General features: G+C 40.2%; 1 protein-coding gene across 7 annotated transcripts in view; it reads left to right on the forward strand.

Annotated features, from left to right (window-relative positions):
* Positions 1-22,868, forward strand: part of USP54 (ubiquitin specific peptidase 54) — a 109,417-nt gene extending 86,549 nt beyond the window's left edge. For 3 of the 7 annotated variants that reach the window (XM_065671674.1, XM_065671677.1, XM_065671675.1), the window contains 12 exons: positions 2,109-2,240; positions 2,510-2,890; positions 5,324-5,558; positions 6,424-6,563; positions 7,643-7,816; positions 10,873-10,992; positions 12,172-12,364; positions 14,576-16,029; positions 18,416-18,534; positions 19,208-19,348; positions 20,506-20,692; positions 21,450-22,868. In XM_065671674.1, coding sequence (XP_065527746.1) covers positions 2,109-2,240; positions 2,510-2,890; positions 5,324-5,558; positions 6,424-6,563; positions 7,643-7,816; positions 10,873-10,992; positions 12,172-12,364; positions 14,576-16,029; positions 18,416-18,534; positions 19,208-19,348; positions 20,506-20,692; positions 21,450-22,084 — 3,911 coding nt within the window. In that variant the 3' untranslated portion in view covers positions 22,085-22,868. Of the gene's footprint in view, positions 1-2,108; positions 2,241-2,509; positions 2,891-5,323; positions 5,559-6,423; positions 6,564-7,642; positions 7,817-10,872; positions 10,993-12,171; positions 12,365-14,575; positions 16,030-18,415; positions 18,535-19,207; positions 19,349-20,505; positions 20,693-21,449 lie in introns of those variants that run through there. The other 4 variants (XM_065671676.1, XM_065671680.1, XM_065671678.1 and 1 more) reach the window with 3 other exon arrangements.
* Positions 22,869-26,788: the final 3,920 nt, after the last annotated feature.

A 26,788-nucleotide genomic window follows, 5' to 3' on the forward strand; every position in this document is an offset into this window, starting at 1 on the left:
CATAAGCCCTCTCTTGTTCCTGCCAACCTGTGCTGCTGAGAAAAATGTGCGTATTCTGGCTGCCCTATTCATGCAACTGAGATTACAGTGGGAGGGAGTAGGGGGTGTTCTGTCTTAACCTGTTTGATTTCATTCTCTTCTCTAACATGTTCTTAGACATGCACACAACCCCTACAAACCCCCAAACTTTTCCTTTGAGTATTGCTGTTTGCTTATGAAGCCATCCCATCTCTGGAGGATGAGGCGTTTAGGTGATACATTCAGCAAGGGACACCTTCTAAGCATACGATTGGGTACCCAGACAGAAATCGTGGCTTGTTATTTTAGTGAATTAAAAAAATGAGTGTAAAGTGTTAACATACATTCTTGGTATTGCAATTCCTATAACCATGCATTTGTTCCAGAGGATCCAAGTACAGACAACAAAGCCTGGTCATGCAGACTTTTGGATTGTTGGCATCTCTTCCCTGGCTATTAAATGTCCAGTGACAATAGAACAAAATTTGCAGTTTTTGAAAGGAGAAGAAAATATTTATGCAAAGCTAGCAGCCTTTAAATAGTTTCCGTTAAAGTACCAGAAGGATACTAACAAAGCACTCCCTACCAGGTTGAAAGGACTTTTTGGGGAAAAATGTTGAACTAGAGAAGTTGTACACTCTGAAGTGAAGCATAAGCCTCTTCTGTCTTGAGGGGAGCCACAAGAAGTTCTAACAAAATACTGTTCTTTCAGTCCCTGAAAATGTGTGAGTCCATGCTATAAAGGAAGAAAAAAATTCCCCCAAAGCACTGACTTATGCTCACCTAAATGCTGCACATCTTCTGTCTTCAGTGCCAACATTTCTCTTTGACTTAATTTCTTTAGAATCACTTTCCACCTTGCAAATGACTAGAAATGCGAGTCTTGAGTAGCTTGCTTTTTGTTTGGATTCCTTCCTGTTCATATATTGTAGTATCTCTGTAGCAATTGTAGTTGAAGTGAATTATTTTTTTTTTCCAGCTGTTGAAAGTACATTTTCATGTGTAAAATCTATTTTAAGTGTTGTTAATTTTTTATGTTAATTTGTAGAGGAGGGGGAAGGCTCAGAACAGCCAGCTCTATAGTCTCAGGGCTGTTAATCCACTATTGGGTAGTAGGGACTTCCCTTTCCTATCATCCTATGCAAGGTGAAAGTTGGTAATATAAAGGCTAGAAAAAAGTCTTTATAGCTTATTCATAAATTCCCTTCTTATCCTGCATCTCTGCTTGGGACTACTCACGTGAGTAAAGCCATGCGTGTGTTTGTGCTTACAGGTTTAGGTCTGTGAATGTGTGAGAACCATAAAATTAAGAAAAGACAATAGGGAAAACTTGTGATGTCAAATACTGTTAATTTACATTTGATGTGAGGAAATGGGGAATAAATTGTGTGCAAAAGAAAATTCTAGCACTCAAACACGTGAGCTGTAGTAAGGGAATGTTGTCGTGTGTCAGCTGATCCATGTTGATGGTTTGTGTGTATGCTCTTAGCTTGTGACAGATGCAAACTAGCTGGCTTACCCTTCAGAGCCAACTGAGGCTTCTTCTTACTGTTAGCTTACTGTAGAGTAAGCTAACTCATATTACCTAGTATTTGCTACAGGCAAAGAGAGTGTAGATAAATAGTGCAGAGCAGCTGATGGTGTGCAGTAATTTATCATTAAATGGTGATTCGTTCATGTGTTTGAGTCTTTATTCAACAGAGTAATGTCAAACAAGCTGTTGTCAGCAGTTTTGTGTTCGTGGCTGCTAAAACTGAAAAAGTATTCAGGCAGCAAGAAAGTGGTGTCCTTACACTTGAAGACAAATCAGAGTCAGCTTTCTCCTCTCCCTGTGGATGAGCTCTTGTTAACCAGACGGGAGCTGGTTATATCCTTGGAGGAGCTGTATTTATCTTGTATGACCTTAAAAGCTGAACAGACTACCCATAAAAAAGCAAAAACTTTTGGATACAGAAATGAACCCATACTTGCCAGCTAGCATTGGAATGTCTGCAGCTGCTAAGGAGCAGGAAAGCCCTGCTGCTGTTAGTGCACAGAACACTCAGTCCAAAGGCTCTTGTCATCTCTATTGTGTTCTTCTGTCCTTCCAGGGCACCTGACTGACAGTGAGTGCAATCAGAGGCATGTTTCCAAAAAGGGCTCACTGGCAGACCGCAAGAGGAGTTCTAGCCGTTCCCGGCGAAAAGGGGATGAGGCTCAATCATCAGGATACCATAGTGAAGGCAAGAGATGCTATTTTATTTTTAGATATCAGTATCTCCTTATGCATGTTTTGAAGATGAATGCGTTTCCCTCTTTGTTTCTTACATCTGTGTATTTTGTCCTGTCTCTGCTTGTTTTGTTTGTTTGAGGGTGTTGGTTGGCTGAGAGGGTTTCTTATTGTATTGGGGGTGTGGGGTTGTTCTGGTTTTTACTTTCCAAAATCTGTTGAAGATGCTGCTAGTTTAATCTGAAGTCGTTTTGCGGCATTTGCTGTCTCTCTCAACTGCAGGAGAAACCTTGAAGGAGAAACAAGCCCCCAGAACTGCCCCCAAACCATCCAGCAGCACAAGCAGGCTGAGGGAATTTAAAGAGACAGTGAGCAATATGATCCACAGCAGACCACAGCAGATTTCTCAAACCATCCAGAATTCCCCTCGTGGAGGGAGTAGTGTGGATCAGACAGAAACACGACCCTCAAAAAGCTTGTCTGCACACTCTCGAGATTGGGAAGTGGAGAGTACCAGTAGTGGGTCTAAATCCAGTTCATCTAGCAGGTATCGGCCAACCTGGAGACCCAAAAGAGAGTCTCTGAATATAGACAGCATCTTCAGTAAAGACAAGAGGAAACATTGTGGCTACACTCAACTTAGCCCCTTCTCTGAAGAAGCAGGTAAGAATTTGAGGAAAAAAAGATTTATTTCTGAATGTGTGGAATTTGTAATACTCCACTATGCCATTTGGTTTAACTAAAGTAGGGAAGTGAAATTTTGAATGTGGCATTTAGGTTAGTGGCGAGTCGTGTCTTTGAAGGCTAGTTTCTGTATGGGTATTTGTGCTGCATGTATGATAATTGTTTGCTAAATTTCATGTGTAAGACAGTAAGAGAAACATTACTGCCTGTGCTGCTTAAATGGATGCAAGGCTAGACTGCTAAGTATCTGGAAGTTTGTCCCTTGTAATGGACTTCTGTATTGGTCTGGTTTTTTCTCTAGTTCATCATGGTCTTTTTGCATGATGGCTCAGACTATGGTGCTATGAGTACCTCACATGTCATTTCTGAATTCTCATTGTGAGGATAAGAGTTTGGCAGCCAGTGATGATTTTTATGGGCCATTTTACACTTGTACATAGAGACTTTGTCCTCAGCTTTGCTGGTTTTCAAGGTAATAAAATCTATGGTAAAACAACTTTGGGTATCTTTCATTGCCATGGCCCCTACTTTCCTTTCTTCTGTCTGCAAATGAATATAATGGTTATTTTGCTCCCTGTCAATTGAAGAGTACTCCTGAAACTGTAAAGGGTTTGAAGAGTAGATTTGTTCCAGTTCCTGGTTTTTATGCTGCTCTGTTCGCCTCTCAGATTGCTTGAAGTATACTGTGTGCATGATAAAAGGTTTGTGTAACTGGCAGCAGAGCTGTGGTTAGTGAGGAAGCTGATGCAGATACTAGTGAGGCTGGAGAGAGGGAGGGACAGATGATACAGAATCACAGAATCACAGAATCCCAAGGGTTGGAAGGGACCTAAAAAGATCATCTAGTCCAACCCCCCTGCAAGAGCAGGGTAACCTACAGTACATCACACAGGAACTTGTCCAGGCGGGCCTTGAATATCTCCAGTGTAGGAGACTCCACAACCCCCCTGGGCAACCTGTTCCAGTGCTCTGTCACTCTTACAGTAAAGAAGTTCTTCCTGATGTTAACGTGGAACTTCCTATGTTCCAGTTTACACCCATTGCCCCTTGTCCTATCACTGGATATCACTGAAAAAAGCCTAGCTCCATCATCCTGACACCTACCCTTCACATATTTGTAAACATTGATGAGGTCACCCCTCAGTCTCCTCTTTTGCAAGCTAAAGAGACCCAGCTCCCTCAGCCTCTCCTCATAAGGGAGATGTTCCACTCCCTTAATCATCTTTGTGGCTCTGCGCTGGACTCCTTCAAGCAATTCCCTGTCCTTCTTGAACAGAGGGGCCCAGAACTGGACGCAATATTCCAGATGCGGCCTCACCAAGGCTGAGTAGAGGGGGAGGAGAACCTCTCTTGACCTACTAACCACTCCCTTTCTAATGCACCCTAAGATGCCATTTGCCTTCTTGGCCACAAGAGCACATTGCTGGCTCATGGTCATCCTCCTATCCACCAGGACCCCCAGGTCCCTTTCCCCTTCACTACTTTCCAGCAGGTCAACCCCCAACCTGTACTGGTACATGGGGTTGTTCTTCCCCAGATGCAAGACTCTACACTTGCCCTTGTTAAATTTCATCAAGTTTCTCCCCGCCCAACTCTCCAGCCTGTCCAGGTCTCGCTGAATGGCAGCACAGTCCTCTGGTGTGTCAGCCACTCCTCCCAGTTTTGTGTCATCAGCGAACTTGCTGAGGGTGCACTCAGTTCCCTCATCCAGGTCATTGATGAAAATATTAAACAGCACCGGTCCCAGCACCGACCCCTGAGGGACTCCACTAGTCACAGACCTCCAGCTAGATTCTGCGCCATTGACCACAACTCTCTGCCTTCTTCCTCTCAACCAGTTACTAACTCAAAGGAGCTAAATGTTGAAAATAATCGGACATCATAAAAAACCATGTATAGGGAAGGTGAAGGGAGAAGAGCACAGTTCCAGGGAAGGAAGCAAAGGAAGCAAATAAGAGGCAAGTGGGAAGACAGTGAAATCAGTAAGGAAGAATTAAAAAAAATCCCTGTCCATGGCAAAATAATGTAAAAAGTCAGTATTTGATGTAGCTATGACAGAGTATGATAACAAATAAAAACTGGAAATACAGCTGGGTAAGCTGTAAAATGATCTTGCAATAATACAAATAGTTATGGGGAAGAAAAGATTTTCTTTCCAAACTTTATTGTTGTCTGGGAGAGGAATATGGTAAGTATGGGAGAGATTTAAAAATAAATTTGTTGAATAGATTATTGCTTAATACTACTAGGAATGCTGTAAAAGTATTGGGATTTTTTCTGCTTCATATTGCTGGTTTGTACTTAAGACAGAGCTTCTGTTTTTAAGCATGGTTGAGAAGCTAACGTGTATATATAGATGATTTGCTGATATTGAAGTTTGGATCTTCTACTCAGCTGTATTCATTTTAACAGGTAAAGAGCTTATTGAGAATGAGGCAAAGGAACACACTGTTCAAGAAATAAGATCAAGCCAGTCAAATGCCAGATACAAGCGTGGTATGCTAGGCCGGAGCACCCAGCATCATATGGTGGATCAGCAGCCTCATCTAATACAGAGGATGGAGTCTGGCTATGAAAGCAGCGAGCGCAACAGCAACAGCCCTGTTAGTCTGGACTTGCCCTTGTCTGAAAGCTCAAGTACCCACAGGTAGATTTCAAGAAATTTCATTTTTTGAGTGATTGAAGTCTTGATTTGGTTTTTGTAGTTACATAATGGTATGGAGTGTTTCTTTACAAATGCAAAATAGCACTCCTAGCTTGTAATACGGGTTTATTGAGGCAGGGGAGAAATAGAAGTGAAATAGGAATCTGAGTTTGATTCCTTTTCTTGTCAGTATATTAGCTATATATGATAGCTTACTGCTAGTGAGAAGGAAATGGGATTCATTAAGTGGGAAATGTTGACTAAAATTGCACTTCTAAGTAGTTGTACTGTTAGTCTGTGATTCAAAAATTCAACAAAAATATCAAACTTCATGCTTGTCCTTTGAAATTTTGTTCAAAGGACAAGCATGGACATTTTTGTTTCAGTTAAACTATTGCTTGAGAGAAACCTTGTATAAAATGAGAAATCAATATTCTTGTATAGAAATCTTTAACATTTTCAGTTTGAGAGGTTCAATGAAGTCTTCCAAGACACTTGCAATATTTATATGCAAAAATAAATAGGCAGCATAGTGTGCTTCTCTTCTTGGCTCAGGAAGCTTCAGGCATTCACAAACTGAGACTCTTTATGGCCAGATTAATAGATTTTCAGCTGTCCAAATTTGTTGAGAACAGCTACCAGACCACAGTTTTAATATGCATTGCATACTGTCATGGAGGAGAACAGAATTTTTGTTCTACCCCTTGTTAACTTTCTCTTTTCCTGTATTTCTGAAGATTTTCTGATGGTAGGCTTTGTTAAACGAAAATGCAAATAAATATTTATGTGATGCTAAGAAAGGAAAGATGGATATAATTTCTCCTGGAGAAATTGGTAAAATGGTAAACTAATTTTTCTCTTCTTGGAGGGATGTTCATATGAAAAGAGCAGGTGGATTGGTTCCTGCCTGGCGTAACATCCCAAAGTCTCATAGTAGCAGCATCTTGGAAGTGGAGTCTACTTCATCAATTGGTAGCTGGGCAAACAGCTCACAGGCCACTGGAAATGGTAAGATACACTTCTCTGGCAGCAGTGATTTTGCAAGGTAGATTGCATTGGATATTTATTTTCACAGTGAAATTATGAGGAAGGGAGAGGAAACATTGAGGATCACAACACGGTTTTACAAGATATAACTTACAAGATCTACCAAAGAGAGTTGCAAAAAACATTGTTGGAATATTTCTTTGATCATATTGCTCTGACATCTTTTCAAGTATTGATGTAACTGATAAAGTAAAATTATTTTTCCTATTCTTCCCCATACCTCAGTATTCTGCCATCAGTGGAAAATAACTTCCCAAGCATAACTCATAGCAACTTAGTAGGATGGACAAGTCCTGGAAAAAAAAAAAAAACCTCATGAGAATGGATATTTACAGTGTCAGGCTAAGGCTGAGCTTTTCTTGTAGATGTGCATTCAGATTAAGTATTGTTCTGACCAAATAACTTATTCCAGAGAATGTCTGGGGAAGGGAACAGGGGCAGAGAGGAGACACTTTCCGATACAGGTCATAATTGATGTAAGAATGATGACCGATACCTGCTTGTTGACTATGATATTGATATGCTTTATTTTCTTCCCATTTTCATCTGCTTGTGCAGTTAGATGAAAAGCTTTTCAGTTGGAACCCATTTTAGTTAGTTAAGCTAATGATCTGGCTAATTTGACAAAGCATTATTTACAAATTGTAAGCACAGTAAGAAACTTGGAGATTTTGGCATTAGTTTAGAGTTACCTCTTACAGTGATTCTCTCTTTTCCATTTGCTCTGTCTTGGGTCAGTGAATCCAGGGATGGGCTGTGCTGCACGGGAGCTTGAATATTGCAACGTTTCTGCCAGTCACTGGCACAGAGCAGGCAGTTGGAAACCAAATGGCTTAGGCAGGGCTTTGAAAGTAAAATTTAACAAAGTAAAATTTGTCATCTGAAACTCTGTAGTCTTTGCTTGGTCAGTCTGTTATTTTCTAGTGTTAATTGTATTCTCCATTAATATTTCTTTGTCTTTTAAAGGATATTAAAGAGTACCTTGAAGATACTTTACTATCAAAAAAGGTTTTTTTCTCTCTTTTACTTTTTTGGGGAAGGTGGGGAGATGTTTGGCCCTTTAAAGAGTGAACTGGATGAATTGCAAGAGGAGGTGGCAAGGAGAGCACATGAACAAGAACTACGCAGAAGAAGAGAAAAGGAAATGGAGGCAGCAATGGGCTTTAATCCCCGCCCCAGCAGGTTCATGGATCTAGATGAACTGCAGAATCAGGGTAACTTTTTGAATGCAGTATATTTTGCAAGACTAGTGCTGGAATTTTTTAAACATTTGAACTTTTCTGTTATAAGTCTCTCTCTTTTTCTCTCCCTGTCCATTAGGATTTTGTACCTTCAGTTAGTGAAAGACTGTCAATTTCAAACCTGTAGGATGCAAAAAACCTGTTTGATATTTTGACCAAATACTTTCTTAAATGAAACAAAGATGCAGAGGTATTTTTAATAGAGTTGCACCTTTCCATTTTTATGGTGATATGCACCATTACTAGTATTGATACCTAGGTTTGTCTCTAAGGCTTCAATCAATGGCTTGGAATGAGCCATTGATGAAATACAATGCAAAATGAGCCATCCACATGCAGCATAGCTTGTTCAGTTAGGCCATTGTTTTGTTTCTGGTAGAACTACTGCCAATAAGCAATTCTGCTTGTTCCCGCTCTTGTACTTCCACTCTTTATCCCTGACCAGCTGTGCAGCCACAGCACAGGTGTGAGAACAAGTACTGTGGCAGGCTTAAACTGGATCTAATTGAAAATCTGAGCTGGCTTTAGATTACATATGTTTTCTAAGGAAAAAGAATCTGGGGGGTGAAAAAAAAAGCCGAATACTAAGTTTGATTGTCTTCCATGATTCCTCATGTTTCTGGCAGGGGATGGCAGCAGAAGCTTTAATTGGAAGGGTAGAGCTGCAGCAGAGAAAACCTGGTGACAGGATTTGTCTGTAGCACCTTTGTTTTAGCCTTAAATCTCCATCAGTGTCAGGGGAGTCAGAGAGAAGGGGAGTGAAGTGCACTGACCCAGTCAAGAGTGAAACCTGGTAGAGCATCTAACTGGGGAGGGGGGATTGCTGGTGCCTCAACAAAGCCAAGCAGGGTGTAGTGAATGAACACCTAGGCTCTGCTCCCACAAATGCTTGTATGACTGGGGCAAACCCACTGTGGCCTCCTGTGTTACCAGGCCTCCTGGCATCCCATGCTACTTGCTCTGACCTGCTGCAGGTAAGAGTTGAGATGCTGGTCTGCTGCTACAGGAGAGAGAGGAAGGAGAGGGACATCCCACAGCAGTGCTGGCTCGGCACAGTATAGCCAGCGCTCTGTAGCCTACAGCCATGCCAACTGCTCAGCAGCCAGAGTGTTACTGTGCCAGTGACTGCTGAAAAATATGATCTCTATGAGAGTATGTGACTGTGGGTATGTTCTTACAATTTTTGCTGACTGTCAGTGAGCCACTTAGTTATCCTTTTCAGTCCCACTGTGACCTGCCAGTAACCATTTGGAAAATTCTGATACACCAAAGTAGACGGATACCTTTTTTTATGTCTGCTTTTGTAACATAAATGCTAATGATGTAAAAATTGAAAAGTTAAACTCTATTGTTGAGTAAGAAGATTCCTTTTCTGCTTCTCCTGCCTGAAAGAAAATAACACATTCTCCAAGATATTACCCTCTGTGATCTCTTGCTTTATTAGTTGGTGAAAGTAAAAATTGCGTAGCTTTTCCTTGTTAAAAAGAAAGTAAACTAGACTAACCAAAAAAGACTTCAGTAGACTGAGGAGTTCACAGGCATCAACATGAGATCTGGGAAAGTTTTTGTTTATTCCTTTTAAGTCTTTCTCCATCCCGGTCAGAAATGTAATAATAGCTTAACATTAGCGAGCTACTTGACTGCCTGGAAGGCTTGCTTGTGCGTATTACTCCCGAACACTTGTGACTCATTTTGCCCTCAAGTATAAACTGCTAAATTCATGCTAAGGAAGCTAACTTTAGTATACTGGTTTTGATTACAAGCCTCAGTAGCCTTGATTTTGAAACTGAATGTGCTGCTTGATTAACTCACTGCTCTAACAACTCTCACTTCTCTCTTTGCAGTACTTGCCCTTCTTGCAAGTTCTTTGTGGTTTATGGCATAAGAAAGTTTGTGTTTGTGCCTCTGCATGAGGGTGTTGGGGAGCAGGCCAGGCCATAGCATATGTTGGGCAAGTTGAGAGAACAATGTTGTTGGCTGGTAATGATACTCATGTTCTCTACCACAGTGACAAGAGACATGTCATTAAAAAAAAAGACAAAACAAAAACCAAAAAGAACCCACAAAAAGAAATGCCAAACAAAAAACCCCCACAAAACCACAACAAAACACCCACCCTTAAACTAAACAAAAATTTTATGTTTTCTCCTGCCTCATTTGAATGTCTACGTTTTAGTGCATAACTTCCATAATGCCTAATAGGTTACACCAGATTGTTTGGGTGTTTCCTCCTCAGAATTGGATGTTCTGATGCCAGGACAGTGTTTCATTAGTGTCTAAGGATAATTTATCCTTCTCTCCAGCACTGTTTTCTAAATTGTTGCATAAAAAATTCTTGACGACTGTCTCTTTCTTTTTGGCTTCTTACACCTGTTTTTTCTTCTAAAGCTGCAAGACCATTGGGTTTTGATATTCCTTATGTCTGTCTCAGCAGTTGAGTGTATTGTGCATTGAACTCATGTTTGCAGAATTATTTTCTGCAGGCATTTACACTTGCACACAGGTCTTGAGTTTTGTTTCCCAGATGTCTCAGTTGTTTCAGTTTGTTTCCATTTTGTACAGAAGTAATTTGATATCTGAAGAAGACACTGGTGAGTTTTGGCAGGGGACTTAACATACAAGGGAAGCCTTGACCTGCCAGAGTTCTGTTACTGATACGTTTTGGTTTAGATTTAATTCTAAATTTACAGTAATTCCTACTTAACAGAAGTCATCAGAACTGCCTCTGTGATGTCTATACCATCTTTTGTACTGATCTAGACTGTTGAAAATAAGAAACCGTTTCAACTCAAGTAAACAAAATTTGAGGGGGAAAAATAGTTCATTGTTTTACTGTGTAAAACAATGTGAAGCATATCAGGTGCTCAAGTTGTACTTCCTGCTTAGGGAAGGTTAGGTGATGTGAGTTGCGATATGTGCAGCCTCTGCAAGACTGTGTGTGGAAGAATTTGGCAGTCACAAATGGGATGAGGGTAAGTTGAGGGGTCTGCAGTGAATGAAACCAAAATGAAGGGTGCTGCCCATTGCAGGGAGGAATGATGGCTTTGAGAAGTCGATGCAGGAGGCAGACTCAATCTTTGAAGAGTCGCTGAATCAGGAGCAGAAGGGCGATTGTGCTGCAGCTTTGGCTCTCTGTAACGAAGCTATATGTAAGTAACTCTAACCGCTTGAGCTATTGCGCTTTTGACAGTTTACTAATATGTTAAAAAGTCTGAAACTCTGAATCATGTTAAATGGTCAGGTAGTAATATGGAGATCCAGGTGGTCTTTAGAAATATGCAGGGAGATACAATCTTTCCTTTTTGAAAGCGTTCCCTTTTGGGAGTTTTAGTCCTTTTCCTGTTCATCTCTGTTTTTCTCATGTTTGCATCTGGTTTTGTTGTTCTCTCTAGCACTATGGCAGTAGCAGCACTGAGGTGCTGATGTGCCCTTTTTGGTACTAAATGGTGTGTTTCAGCGAGCACCTAGTAGGGAACTCCCCCTACCACTTGGTCCTCAGTTAACAATTTTTCCCCATCCTCAGGCCAAATGACAAAGGGCATTAAGCTTCTCTGTTTCTCATGGAGGGTGTAGCAGAGGAAGAAAATGGTAGCCCACTAATGAGTCCTGTGAATTAACAGAAATGAGCTATGCAGTATCTGACTTTCATGAAGAAAAAAGCATTAGGACATTGAGTGCTTAAATGCATTGTGACCTTTGAGAATGTGTGCTGTATGATTTCATTTTATTTTCAGTCTTTTTCCATTATGACTGGCTGGCTGTCTCACCCCATGCTCCCCTCTGTCCGTATAGAATGGCTGCAGACAGAGTGGGTAGCTACTGTGCATCTGCATTTAGAAATTGGCTCTTATGAACTGCAGAGTAAGGGGCACAGCATACAGCTGTTGTGATAGCTCTATTAGCTTCCATTCCAGCCAGGTATGTGCTGCATTTCAAATCCCAGCTGGGTATTCCTGCTGATAAAGGGAGTCCCATGTATGGAGGATATAACAGAAAGGTAGATGACAGAATGAAGCATCAATGTGGTAAGGTTGGAAAGAGCCTGTGTGAAGGGGATGAGAAGTTAGGCTAAAACATGAATATTCTTTTTTTTTTTTTTTTTTATTTTTTTATTTTGGTTTAGTTTCAATTAACGTGTTTGAACACCTGGCTAAGCTGAATGTGCATTAATGGAAACAATAGCATCCTTGTGAACTCTTGTGGCAGTATTTGCATGGTTCATGTTTTATGTTCTTGCTGCATCTTTTTTCTTTTGGTTTCTCTTTTTCTTTTTCAATTTTATTCCTTTTTTCTGTTTGTTTTCTGCTATGTTTTCTTTTGCATTTTAGCTAAACTAAGACTTGCCATGCATGATGCCAGCGCTAGCACTCACAGCAGAGCCCTAGTCGATAAGAAGCTGCAAATCAGTATCCGAAAAGCCCGGAGCCTCCAGGATCGCATGCAGCACCAACAGCCATCGCAGCCGCTGCCGCCGCCAACCTGCCACCCACCACAGGGCGGCACCATGGCCCAGTCTACAAGGTAGTCCAAGTATATCACCTAGACCCAGATCAGCTGCATCTGAGCAGTGCAGCCTGGAAAGAAATAGCAAACTACATATATATTATCCTGGATAGTCCAAATCCTACAGTGTGACTCCCTATTCCTTTCTTTAGGTTAAATCCTATTATAAAATGGTCAGCTAACACCCCTCCCCCCCCCCCCCCTTTTTTTAATCTCAAGTCTTTATAGAGCAGTTCAGTGTGCAAGTGTTCAAAATGTGATCTGTGACAGAGAACTGCAGCAGTTGGTGCCTGGCAGCATTGATGTTTTATGCACCAAGGGAAAGAATACAATAGACAATAACCTGGCCAAAAAGGAGGTTGTGTATTAGGATTAAATATACAACTGTTTATAATAAGGAGCAGTTTCAGGACTCAGTAAAGAGTGTGCTACAGTAGAATTCTTGCTGTAATTGGTTTTATGTTGGGATCTGCAGCCAGTGTGGTTTAGTGCTCCGTAGTTTGAAGTGACAAGTATGCCGATCTTTTCTTTCTAGTCTACTTCTCTAGTGGTGCACTGGTACAACTCTTGGATCCAGATCCTGATCCCGTCACCTTGACTACTCTCCCTGATGCTGTACCATTCTTCATTTTCTCTCTGTGCTTCCCAGCATCCTGTAGCCTGGCTTAGCAGCCTCTTCAGTGCCTCTTCATGATTCTTTCTTCTTTACTGACTTTAACTATAGCATAATTAACTCTCTGCTATAACTGATCGTTTCTTCTTACCCTCTTTAGCATGCAGCTTAATCCTTTTTTCTTCCCATGCCATTCCCTCATAGCACTAGACCATCCCTATCCAATTTCTTGAACTGTTACTTTTCTTCCCTCTCCCCTTTCTTAACATGTTGTATTATTAGAAGCTTAGATGATACTTCAGATGAGAATCCCTTTTCTTTTCCCTTTTTTAGAATGACACATACAGCTATATAGTAAAACACAGTTAATTTGCACACCTACCAGGCTATAGTTCAAAATGTTCTTTTCTTTTTCTGCAGTAGCTGAATTATGTGTAATGAGGGCTGATCTTTTTGTCAGTCAGAGGTCCATTATATCCTCTTTTACAGGATAAATGCAGAGCATTTTGGCAGATTCTAAGAAAATTAAAGAAAGGAACTTTCTTCTCATTTTGTTAATGCTAAACTTGCTCACTGCTGCTCTGTGAAAAGAACATTACTGTTGCAAAAAGTTATATCCAACCAAATGTTAATATTGCAGCCAATAAAAAGAATCTATTCATAGTGAAAGTTCTATACTCTTGCTTTGGTATAAATAACACTGTAGATATTGCTTACAGGAAAGGTCATTCTGCTACATGTATCAACCAGGTCTTCATATGATAACTTTCATTCTGTGCATCTAAGGAGGAAACAAAGCAGTGATATTACAGTTTCCTTAAGTTCTCTGTTGGAGATGTTTGTAGCCTGTCATTTTCTCACAGGCACCATGGAGTTGGTACTGTTTTGTCTATCTGCAAGTTAAAATGCTAACTAAATGCAGAAAAACACCAAGGCTGTGTATGACCCAAGGATATAGTTGTCTTGCGCTGGTACATAAAAGAATACAAATTGATTCTTAGAATTATACTTAGAATACAAGTTCCTACAAAATAGTAGTTACATATTTAGCTTGAACTTTGTTTTATGTTTTGGATAAATATCTCAAAGATCAGAATGATATGAAATAAATTTCAACCTTTGCCTTTGATTTGTCATATGATTCTTAGTAAAGTTGTCTGGAGAGAGAGAACACCTTATGGAAATAGTCTGTTCATGTTCGGATCATGAACGTGTTCAATGTATTTTCAAAAATATCCAAGATGTGAATGTTGGAAACAGTTGTTTCATTTTATATAAATGTTATTTTTACTGTTCTTACAGTTAATACCTACCCACATGCTCACACTGCTGGTTAAAGTGCCTAGGGTGCTGTACAAGGATATATAGCGCCTATCTGTAGCAAAATACTCTTAAATAAAATATGAAATTAATTCAGTAGATCAGTTATAGTAGGAAAATCAGGGTTAGAAGCCAGGGCCTAATATGTATGTATCTACTAAATTAATGCATAGTCTTCATCAGAATACAGTTAGCAAAGTGTGTTGAGGCATATGTCACGTAGTACACATTCTTTACCCTAGGAGTAAACTTAAGCAATGACTACTGCTAATCATTTACCCTTCTGTGTGTTTTAGTGAACAGACTGGCCCGCTCCAAGTACTGCTGAGCCAGGAAGTACTACTGGAACCCAACAAAGAAGTGGAATTTGGGTCCAGTTCTTTCTTCCACCCACCTGCTTCCTGCCATGAATTGCACTCATCATTATATCCAGAGTCTTCCTCCTTGCCCCCTTGTGAAAGCAATCCATCCAACAGGATCTCTCCAAACTTCCAGTCTGCTTCTGCTGATTTTCATGACCAAGTTCCCTCTTTTCCCTATAGGCAAGGGCTGGCAGAGAGGTCTGCAAGAACTGAGAATGATGCCCACCATAGTGTGGAATTTGCTGACACCACAGCCACAGGGCCAAAAGACTATAGGGAATGCTGCAGAAGCAGCAAGTTAGAAGAGGTTCATAACATAATGCCTATTCTCACACCTCAGTACAAATCCAAGGCTAACACAATAAACTCTGGGTCTTTTCCTACATTGTTTCCCTGTCCAAATCCACCACAACCAGCATCTCCTGAAAATGACAGCCAGCACAGTCCCTGTTCGAAACTTGCAAGCTCTCCAGTGCAGCCCAGCATTGATCATTTAGGGGCCTGCCATGCAGTGACCCCTGTAATTTTATCCCCTACACAGCAGTGCTCCTTGGATCCTTTGCAGAAAACAAATAAGTGCTCCAGAGCAAACAGCCATGAGATATTACCCTCACAGGATGAATATGGCACAGGAGAAGGTTGTAAATCTGAGGCTTTTAGTACAAAGGGACATGTTCGCTCCTTGGCAGAGCAGTTTCAGAAAATGCATGCAGTCTCCCAGAGAAAAGGTACTCATGAAAAAGGCTGGATTGCTGCAGTGTGTCAGGATGAGAAGTCTCCAAAGTTACCACAAAAATCTTCCATCAGCCCTTCATCCTCTGGTCACAGACAGCTAATCCATCAAAACCAAGAAATCAAAAAACAGTCTTCTGAAAAATTACACTCAACTGTGGATATTAGGGATGTGGTAGTTTCTTTGGAGGGTTTTAGTGCCCAACATGTTGCTTCTAAGAGTATTTGTTCTCACAGCGAAGAGCTATGTAGAAGAGGTGGACAGAATATAGCAGACCCTGCACACTACCTGGAAAGGCACTCTCATGATGGAGGAATGAAGCAGGTGGATGATGGAGCTACTAGTAGCATGGTTGCCTCTATGCCTGTGGACTGTTGGGTGAATAATGTTACTAGGTATTACAGTTCTCAGAAGGCTAATAAGAATACTGAATGGCTTCCTGTTCCTGGGAGAAGTCCACCCCTTTCTGATCAGAGAGCAGTTGGAGATGACTTGAGCAGGATCCCAGTACATCTGCATCCACAGTGGAATCAAGACACAGAACAGGAACTCTCAGAACTGGAATCCCTCTATCAGACTAGTCTGCAGGCATCTCTGGCCACTAGGCCTTTCTTGGGAAGACAGGACAGTGCTAGGTATCCATTTGACCAATCAGGTAAGAACGATGCAGCTGTTTTTCTTGGTTGACCTGCCTATCTACTCCCAATATAGGTGAAGATATGTTTTCCAGTCAATATAGTTAAATGGGCATGAATTTGTGCACAGATGCAGAAAGATTCGGATTGTGGACTCTGAAAACCTTCTAATGATGCAGGTAGAGAAGCAGTGTGATAGCAGTGCCTGCAGAGGCTGCAGAGTAGCTGTTGATCTTGGCAAATGGAGACCAACATCTGTCAAGAGTGACATAGAAATAATTGATCTGTTTTCAAGCAGGGAACTATCTGCTTAGGTCAAGATGATGAATTTTGCTGTTTTAAACCCCCACATCACCTCTGGAATTAATTAAATGATTTCTATATCTGAAGCTAATGTTCCCCACACTTGTGAATTTGAACTGATTGTATTGTATTTGAGAACTTAAAACTGTACCTGGTTGAAGGGAGTAACTTTTAAAAGTGTTTCCAGATCTATGAGAGTTGAGCTTACGTTTTGCTAAGAACTACCTGCTTAAAATTCTGGAAAATTACTTGGAAAGCAGCACTGGGGGTACACAATCTGCTCTAAGTTCCTTGAGACCTTGTGGATTAGTTGATGCCGAAAGAAAATGAACAGATTCTGTTGCTGTTGGTCAGAACACCCAACTGTTGTTGGAGATGTTCAGTTCGAGCCTGATGATAGCAGTCCAGTTTCACTTAAGCTGAGCTAATCTCCTGACTGAGATAGGGCAACCTTGATTCTCTGCCTAGCACAAGTGAACCAAATTTCTTTGTAATCTACGTCATAGCTTTAGAGCTACGAATCTTTAAATACAAAGCAGCCTGAAACTTCATGGGTATCAAAGTGAAAGAGATACGTACATACACATGTACGTGTGTGTGTGTGATCTGTATTGCAGCACATACGCAAGACAGGTTTTCCCCTGCTTTTCACCCATGGAAGTAGAGCCTCCATCATTCCTGACAACATCAAGCTTTTAGCTTGCTGATAGAGCAAATACTGCAGTAAACTCTTGAACGGGTTTTCATTCAACAGTTCAAGTTTTCTTTGAAACTCTCATCTTGCAGGCCACTGTCAGACCAGTTGCCACATCTGAAGGTGGCCGTTTCCCATTTGTTGTCCTTTGGTTTTCTTTCAGAGTTAGGCAAGATCTGACCTCACAAGCTTGCAAATACTCTCTTGCATGGGCTTGAATCAGGTCTTATGTATTTCTGCTTAACTTACTGATTTTTGGAAGCTCTTTCTGGAAGTCTTAACAGGATAAAGCCCAGTTGCTTTAGTGTTATCTGGAGCTTCAGACTTCTGTCCTTCTATGTGTCATTTCTTATGCTGACACTTTTCTTGCCGATTTTCTCACTACATATATGAAGGATACAAGATACAGATACACTTCTAAAATGAAGTTTGTATTTGAGAACTTCTGGTTTGCTGTTACTTTCAGATGTTTCTTTATAAGTTCTGCAAATTCTCTATAAGGCAAAAAGTGAACTAGTGCATCTACTGTGATGAACTGGGTAAAAAACACCTGAGTTGGGTCTAGGACAGCTCTTTCTCACTTTCAGCTTGGATTACCTGTTCATTTGCAAATGCTGTTTAAGCCTTCAGACCCATATCAACTGGTTTTGTCAGACCTTTGCATTCAGAGTAATGGTGAAATGCCTCTGTTTCATTACTGGAGCTTTACAGCAGAGATTAAAGCAAAGACCTGATCCTCCAAATGCACCACCTCAATACAGAAAATGTGTTGTTACCAGCACATCAGCTTTCTTCCTTTATAGAGAGATTGCCTGTAAGGGAATTTTTATTAGGCCAGTAATCTGCATGTCTCTTCTATGAGAAATTTTAGGATTATGAGATTTAGGTTGGGATGGCACTGAAGTGAAGGAATTGTAGCAATCTTAGTTAAAAATATCAATTTTAACTGCTTAAGCAGCACAACAAATGGCTGACAAACTGTAGCAGTGGGTGGGAACCAGCAGGTGAATGTGTGGGGAACTTAAAGCTGATGAGTCTTGTTCATCCCAAGTAATTTTAGATAATTTGCTCTCAGTAGCTGATCTTCTGTCCCTTTAGGCCCTCTAAACTATTTCATCTCTGTATCAAATAAGTGCTGGCATGCAGTTAAATCATTTAACTCTTAAATAGGTCAGTTATCTGTTCCCCAGAAGCCTGCAAAAGGGCAAGTAAAGCAGGTGGAAGTTTCCTGATACATTGTCTGCCCAGGAAATGTTGGGAGCTAGCTTACAAATTACTGTTCAAAGGATCTCTGACTTCTCCTTCTGTGTGTATAGTTTGTATTTGCTGGAGTCAGGCCCAAGAAATTCAGAAATGGGCTGTAACATGCAGTCAGGTGTTGAATTTAACCATAGCATTTTCCTTTCCAGTCTCTGCGAACCTGAATGTGAGGAAGCTGCATGCTACAGCTGGCATGGGACTCTCGAAAACCCCAACAGCAGAGATCGAGCGCAGTCTGTCTGGATCCGCTGCCTCTTCTGTCTCCAAGGTGACATATTACTTAGAATGTGCTAGAGGGGAAAGGGCTTGTCCTGTGCAAGTGAAAAAATGTATAATGGAAAAATTGGAATGTATTATGAAAAAGGTACTGGGGTCATTGATACTAATGTAAGAGAGAATTTTAAGTGCAGTGTAGCTCAAGATTAATTAGCTGAAAATGAGTGACTTGTGCTACATGCAGCTTGCATGCAATCAAATTACACAGGTTCTGACTTTGAGGAACAAATCCCTGAAAACTTTGAGAAACTTTAAATAACTGGCAGTTAACACATCAGTGTTGGATGAAAACATACAAGTATTTTCAAGGGGAAATGACATGTCCTATAGTACTTCCATACTCATTTAAAGGAGCTTAAGTAGTCTTGCTTGTATCAAAGAGAGGAAAAGAAGGAATTAACATTTCCCTTGCTCACATAAAATTAACAAGATTAACAAGCCTCCAGCACTCATCAGGTAATCCTAGATTTTTTTTTTTTTTTTTTTTTTTTTGAGAATACTGTAGTATTTATCACTCTTTACAACTACCTGAAAGGAGGCTATAGTGAGATGGAGGTCGGTCTCTTCTCCCATGTAACAAGCAATGAGAAAAGAGGTAACAGCCTTCCACTGTTAAAACTGACATTTTGGAGAGCCTTTTCTGAAATGCGTGATATTGTCTGCAGGTCACATATACCCGAGAACATAGCAGAGAACCAGAAGAGGAGGAAATGTACAGTGCAGAGAATTTCCGTCGCATTGCTCGCAGTCTCAGTGGGACAGTCGTCTCAAACAGAGAAGAGACCTTGGTCTCTTCTCACAGTTTTGTAAGTAGAATGATGTTCAGCTTTCCAAAGAGCCATCGTCTGTGTGTAGGGTTGCTGTTTTCTCTGTCTGCATTTAGAAGGTAACAAACAAGACAGCAGACAACGGAACAATAAGCCATTATTGTTCAGAAAATGAAAGCTTCTCTTTGTGAATTTTTCTTCCCATTTTGGGAGAATGAGCTTTTAAGTAACAGGGCCATCTACTGCAGGTGTCAGTGCAGAGTAGTACCTGCTGCAGCTGGTAAACATGTGAGCTAATATTACTTGCCAGTATGCAAAGACATCCAGTATAAACTTTTTTTCAGTTACATTACTGTATTTTCAAGAAAACTTCTAATATGCCTATGATTTTTAAAAGACACCACTAGTCATTTGAAAGTGTCTGCTCTCTTGTGGTTATATTTCAGCAAACAGTATTTTCAGAGAGTAAAAGCAAATGAAGGGGGGGGACAGTTCAAGACTTGGTATGTAACGTGCAGTCAGTTACAGGAATTAACTAAAACCAGGGAGATAAAAAATCAGTCTCTGTTAAGTAGCAAGTTAATACTGCCAGTGAGGAAAACAGTAACAGATTATTGTTGGTGTTTAGCAACATAGCCAGATAAAATGTGAAGGTTTAGCTTGGATTGAATTTTTTTGTGAACTGATCTCAAGTTTTGATTTTAAACTGACTGCATAGTAAGTATAGAGGAGTCTCAGCTGCAAAATCAGTTATTTAGACTGGTTGATCTGATTCTCTTTCTGCTGTGTGCCTTAAGCTAGGAATATGTCAACTTTGGCATGTTTGCTCCTTAGCATGCTTTAGTTGAGGGCTTGAATGCATACCTGGGGGTGCTGGCAGAAGCAATTAAGAACCTCTAGCTGTCCGAGACACACACACACAATTTGTGAACCAAACCTCCATGAGTGTATTAGGTTTTGCTTTTTCTCCTATATTCCCAGTCAAGTGATTCTCCCAAGTAGCCCACCACTGCGGTAAGAACCTTACTGGATTGATGCAGTTCTTACTTGTATTTTTTTTCACATACAGATGCATGTTTCTGGTCCGGTGACTCCTCCCTTTCCTTGGATTAGCACCATCTTTGCTTGTTTCAACCCAGCTCTGTGTTTACTCCTCATTTTATGTTCTTTTCTTCTCCTTTCTCATTTTATAAAAGGAAGCACCAAGTACAAGGAAAATGCCAGTGGACACCAGCCACCGTTCTTCCAGCTCCACTTCCCTTCCTTTCCCCCATGATCCTCCTGTGTTTCCCTTTGATTCCCAGCACAACCCAAACCACGTGCTGCACCTACCCCATGATGTACTGATGCCCAGCATGGTGGGCAAGGCACGTAAACTGTCAGGTAATCACAGGACTTTTAATCCTCCTTCCTGATCAGAAATATTGCTGAAATACAACTCTTCAGATCTTGTCTTTCATAATGATGTTTCACCATCTGCCTGAATTCCTCCAGAATTCCTGCCAGAATTCATCCTCTGAAAGGACAAGTCACATTCTTTTTCTTGTCTGCCCTTTTGAGTTATGCTGTGATTCTGTGCTAAGTGGACATAAAAAAAAAGGGAATAATCTTTATGGAAACATGATGATGACTTTTATGTAAAATCCTATTCACATTTTTGCTGAGGTATTTTCTTTAGTGTAAAAGTAGCAGTAAGACCCAGCACTTTGTCATGTATGGGAGTACTTCCACAGGCTACTCATACACATGTAACTGTGCCAATAGAAGTAACTAATTCCTGCATGAGAATTATTTTCTCCAAGACAGCCATCAGAACCAGTTTGATCTGCCAGCTCTATCTTGAAATACTTTGGGCTTCTCTTTGATGACACAAGGAGCTACTAAAGAAGTCGGAAGCCTGTGACAGTGGCTGTGGTAGGATAAAGGCAAATGCAGCGAGGAAAGTGAATGCTAGGATGGGTACACCTACCTTCTATTCAGAATTGCATGTCAACCGGTAACTGGATGTACTAGTGATTTTGGTTTTCTTCTGTTACCTGCTGGCCACAGCTGAAAGTTCAGAGAGGATGAAACAAAAAAAATGAAACTAAGCAAATTTATTTATTTATTTATTTATTTATTTTAATTCTCCCCCCCGCAGGAGATCAGAAGAACATCTTCCAGAAACTTTTGGTTGTGCCTGACGGGGGTGAAGCTTCCCAAGGTGAAGACTACCCAGGTGTGGCACTGAGCTATGGGAGTCTCCCTTGTGCACCCAAAGGCACCTTCTCCCAGGGGCAAAAACCTCTTACTAATCTGCATTTAGGAGGTGGTGCATCAAGTATCTCTGGCTGTTGGCTGAACATGAGCTACCCTGCCAGGCAAACAGCCACGTTACCAGATAAGCGAATGACACTTTGGGGGAAACATGCTGGCCAGCCAGGAAAGAATTTACATCATCAGATGCATGAATCTTACACCATCGGTTGCAAGCTACCAGCCAGCACAGACTACAGCACTTTAAGAATACCACATGAGCCTTCTTGGGATCCCGGTGCCTCTCAAGGTTGTCCTGTGCCCCCTTCTTGCGTTAAAGCCCCGGGTCCAAGGAGAGTTGACATGCCCCCAGAAGAAGACTGGCGACAGAACAGCTACACCCCTCAGCCTGGCAGAAGGCGAATGCTGCCAGTGCATGTGATGGATGGGACCTTCTCTTCTGCTTCAGAGGCACACAGAAATACACTGGCTCAAGCAGCAGCAGCAGCTACTGGTACCATGCAAAATAATGGCTGGTGAGATTCCATCCACTCCATGTGCCCTAATAAACTGCTCTGTGAACAGATTATAGCTGTTGCCAGAGCATGGATTACATGGAGACAGCAAACTCTTTGAATCAGTATCTGTGCCAGTTTCATCTTAAAATGTAGCTATACAATATGTGGAAACTAATTGCACTGTATTTAATTTCTGACACTACAGAACTGCTGTCTGGATGGGAAATCTTAGCTATTCTAGTCCTGGCCTCTCCTAGCAAAAAAGTGCTATAGGAATGGTAAGCTTAAGGGGCACTGGTTTACGGGTAAGTTCAGAAGTACGTGCATGTTTTGAAGGAAGACGGCCACTAACAAAAGGACATTTTTGAGGACTCTTTTTCATGAAATGTAGCTTTGGTAAATTCTTCACATAAAAAAACCAAACCAATCCTTTTGTTTTCCTCTCATTCCTCTCTCCTGTTGCTTCCTAGGGGAAAAAACTGGCCCACCTTCCAGGTTCCAGTAAATCTGTGCTTGGCAGGCTGGCAGTTAGTAAAGCAAACCCAGTTTTCAGTGTGCTGAAATCTCGGGCAGAGATCACAGCTGTAGTTGCTGCTGAGGAAGTGGTAGGGAGGCATTGTTCATCTGTAAACCAGAATTTTTCCCACTTCCTTTAAAGCAAACTAACAATGCTTCAAACAGAAAAGACTGTTAATGCTGCACGCTTAATTACACCAATGTAAACACAGAATAAGTTTAACTATTTTAGTGTCAAACATACTTGCTTTTGTAAGTATTTTTCAAATAAATCTATGAAAATAGTTCTATTTACCTGTGTATGAGATTTCCTTGCTGTTTAGCTTTACTCATCAGTTGGCTGATTTATTTTCTTATACACTAATAAACAACTAGACATTAACTAAGTTTAAGTAATGTTTACTTAGATTGGAGCACATATCTAATTTTGTCCCTGGATTTGATGTGTTTCATCACTACTCTGTGCTTAAGTTCCCCCCTTTCCCCTCATAATGGACAGTAATTAACAGTGTCCTTAGAAAAGTATTTTGAGACTTCTTTGTTGAAGGGAAAACTACAGAATCTGTGCAAAATGGTAGTGTATGCAGATAGGACTCTTGCACCAAAAAAAAGTCATTAGAAATTATTGATGTAGCGAGAAGTGTCATTTTAATAAGAGTTGCACTCCGGCTCTTGCAAAAGCTTTCAGGTGTGGTGGTTATATGGGTTGTTCAAAAATGTGGAGGGCTCTGTTACATGCTTGTATTGCAAGTGGAATAGCAGCTGTGGTGGTTGTGGCTCAGCCAGCCAGCGGAAGGTGCAGGCTGCCCTCTAGTGCATGGTACTCGTTGGTAACCTGCTCTCCTGTTGCTCTAGCTGAGGGTCTTTTAGTTTCATGTTTTGCACCTCAGTGCGTGATGAAATTTCATCAGTTTTTGCTGTTTAGTTTGAGATTGAATCTCATTCATTTTAATAAATGTAATTTCTCAGTTTCTGTTTCTAAATAATTGCTATTATGTCTGTTATTGTTACAATTTCTTTTAACTACATCATGATAAATGTGTTTTATATTTGGGATTATGTTCCACATTTCTTTCCACTTAACTGATTTCAGTAGCAGTGGCTATCGGAACAAAGCACCCTCTTCTTCCTCCCTCCGTTCCAAAATAGCCCTACTGACTTTGGAGTTTTTCACCTCATGGTTTTGCCAGCTTAGTTACATGAGACTTTCAACAGTACTAATTTTTTAGTGATGTTCTAAATGTAAAAAAAAAAACCTCAAACAACCCAGAGTTTTGTTTTACTTGAAACAGCTATTTGATCAAAGTTTTGCAACAGGCATGAAATCATTAGCCTCTGGCTGCACATGGACATGCTACAGCCAACTGCTAAGCTTCTAGCTGTAGAAAATACAATTTTAGGAAATGACGGCAGTGCAGAGGTGGATTTGAACAGACACATTCCTGTTGCAGTTCTCTCCCCTGTCTCTCATGGGTAGAATGATACTATTGGAGTAAAGGGAATCTGGGCAGCAGTCCTTGTTTTCAGCTTTTTGTTACCTTCAGCAGTTAGAGAAAGTTACAGTAGCCCAAGAATGCAAATGAGGATATGGATATGTATTTGACACTTTGCTTGACTACAGCTCTCAAAAACTGAAGTTGCAGAGTGAGGCATAAGTAGTCTTGAACACAATTATCTAAAAAAAAAAAAAAAAAAACAAACCTGCCACAATAAAGTACAAAGTCACCTCTTCACGGATCAATAAGGAGTACGAAACGTTAGCAAATAAAGAAAATGTGCTTAGATTTGTTTTTTTCTTCAGAACACCAGATATGTTTGCTGGCATATTTATGGAAGCAGATGCAAAGAGGTAAGTTCAGCTGAAGAAACCTAAATTTTATTGGCATCAATAAAATTGTTTCAGTATTAATTCTTGAGTGAGTAAGCACTGAATATACTCATGAATAAAGAAGATCCAAGTGTCTATTTGTAAAGTAACTTACATGGGGTTTGTTGAAGGAGGATTATATTGAGTTTGGGATGGCTCAGTCCCAGATAATTCACCAGTGAATCACAGGCATGAGAACCTTTATGTGTGTATATGTCACTAATTATAATAATTTCAAATGTGAATACATGAGAAAAGTGAGTACAATAAAGCTACACTTTAATAATAAGTCTAATAATTTCATATTGTTAAATGTAACTTACATTTTTTATGGCTCAGACAAGGTGATTTTGACAGCAGTCTAGCATGATTCCATTTTTTATTTTTTTCTTAAAATTTATACCAGTTTATTGTTATGTGGCTATCAACTGAGGGAGTTCCAAGCATAGAAATCTTGCTAATTACAAAAACAAAACCCTCAAACTATTCATGGTTGTCTTAAGTAGCTTAAAGCACATTAATGCATAAGCATATTAGCATACAATATCTATGTGAAGAATAAACAGTAGGTGAACACAAATATCTTGCTTCAAAAAATCTTGACTTACTAACCTTGAATTACTTGGCTGGAATGCTGCACATAGGGTAATTTAACTAAGGAATATGTATTTCTTACTTCTCTTGTCTGACAAGGTGTTGGTTCTGAGATACATACATGAACAAACATCATTGTGTAACCTACCATCATAACCTATATACTATTTGAAAAATATCTGGATTTTGTTTGCAGTGGAGCTGGATGTTTTTTGGGTTTTTTTTGCTTGAAAATAATTTGCTTTCAAATTCCGGTAGTTCCACTGCAGCTTACTAAACATCAACTTCTTATAAAGGTTCAGATTGACTTGTTTGGTTTTTTGGTTTTGTTTTTGTTTTTTTTTTTTAGATCTAAAATATGTCAAAGATATGCAAGTTAACATTTACTACCATTAAGTCAGCTACAAGGTTTTATTAATCAGGCATGTATTTTTAAATACATTTAAGAAGAAATAAATAACTGATTTTTCATGACACTATTTTTTAATTGTTCCTACTTGGATGAAGTAATGCATAAACAGATTTTCCATTCGCTTTAGTAGTTCAGTTGGTTTCTCCAGATAGGTGGAAAATCCCCTCAGTTGACATTAAAGAGTCATTTCAGCGCTGTAGACGGATTTTGGTTTACAGCCTTAAGAGGCTTAAAAGAAGCTATTTAATACAGAAGATATGCCAGGTGCTTATGACACTTTACTCATCTGAAAAGGGAGAGGAAGGTGTGTGTGGGAGTCTCAACTGATTTTTTGCAGTGAACTACTGATTTGAACACAAGGATGTAATGTATACGAAGAGCTGAGTGGTACAGATCTGAAAATAAATTTGTAACATCATCTTGTACTTTATGGGGAGGGGGGAAAGCCCACATCTCTGCAGTTGTTTTACAATTTTCTAGTTGCATATAGTTGTATTTTTACTGGGACAAAATACATAGTAGAAAAGCTTTTAAATCCTTATGTGGGATTACTTAGGGATATCCTTTTCTGCATTCATTTAACTATTTGTCATGACCTCAGGCTTGCTCAGTTATGAGGGGCGTTTTTTGTTCAACCCTTTCTTAAGCTATCCAGGCCCAATGTAGCAGTTAATTTTTATTAATACTTAATGGAGCTTGGGGAAAAAGATGCAGAGGGGTAGGCTGAAGGCATAGTTGCTCTTTTGCCATCTGGTAATGACAGCCAAATGTATTTGTGAGAAAAGAGTGCATGTACTCTTCAGTAACTGAGTTGTAATGCCTCTGCTTTTTGTGGGTTTGTGTTGTGTCCCTCCCCCCAGTTTCCTTTAAAATTCCTTAATGGGATTTTTCTGATGTGTAGGACGTTGTGTTTCATGAATCAAAATGCATCTTCAAAGTTAAAAAAAAAAATAAAAATCATCACATAGTTTTACATCACAATTCTTGTTACAGAGCAACAAGATAGTTGTTTTTTTAGTAAGATCCTACAGGTAGAGCTGCTTGTCTTTAATACTTTTAACAGTAAAGTCTCTTGCTTGTGCAGCCTCAGAGAAAACGAGAGGGAACACAAAGGAGGGCAGCAAAAAGCAGAGTGAACTCAATTTTTAGAGTTAGTAAAGGTGACTGGATTATAGTCTATTAATATCATCAAGGTAGTAAGATAAATTAAGAGAGGGAATTGCTTGGTCTCAGATGGTAGGAGAAAGCGCAGTCGCTTAAGGCTAAGGAAGGAAAAGTTTGAACTAGATAATAGGAATGGTTTAAGCAGAGCAAGTGAGCAGTGTTTTGAGGAACCT

Source organism: Lathamus discolor, chromosome 3, assembly GCF_037157495.1.
Source record: "Lathamus discolor isolate bLatDis1 chromosome 3, bLatDis1.hap1, whole genome shotgun sequence".
NCBI lineage: Eukaryota > Metazoa > Chordata > Aves > Psittaciformes > Psittacidae > Lathamus > Lathamus discolor.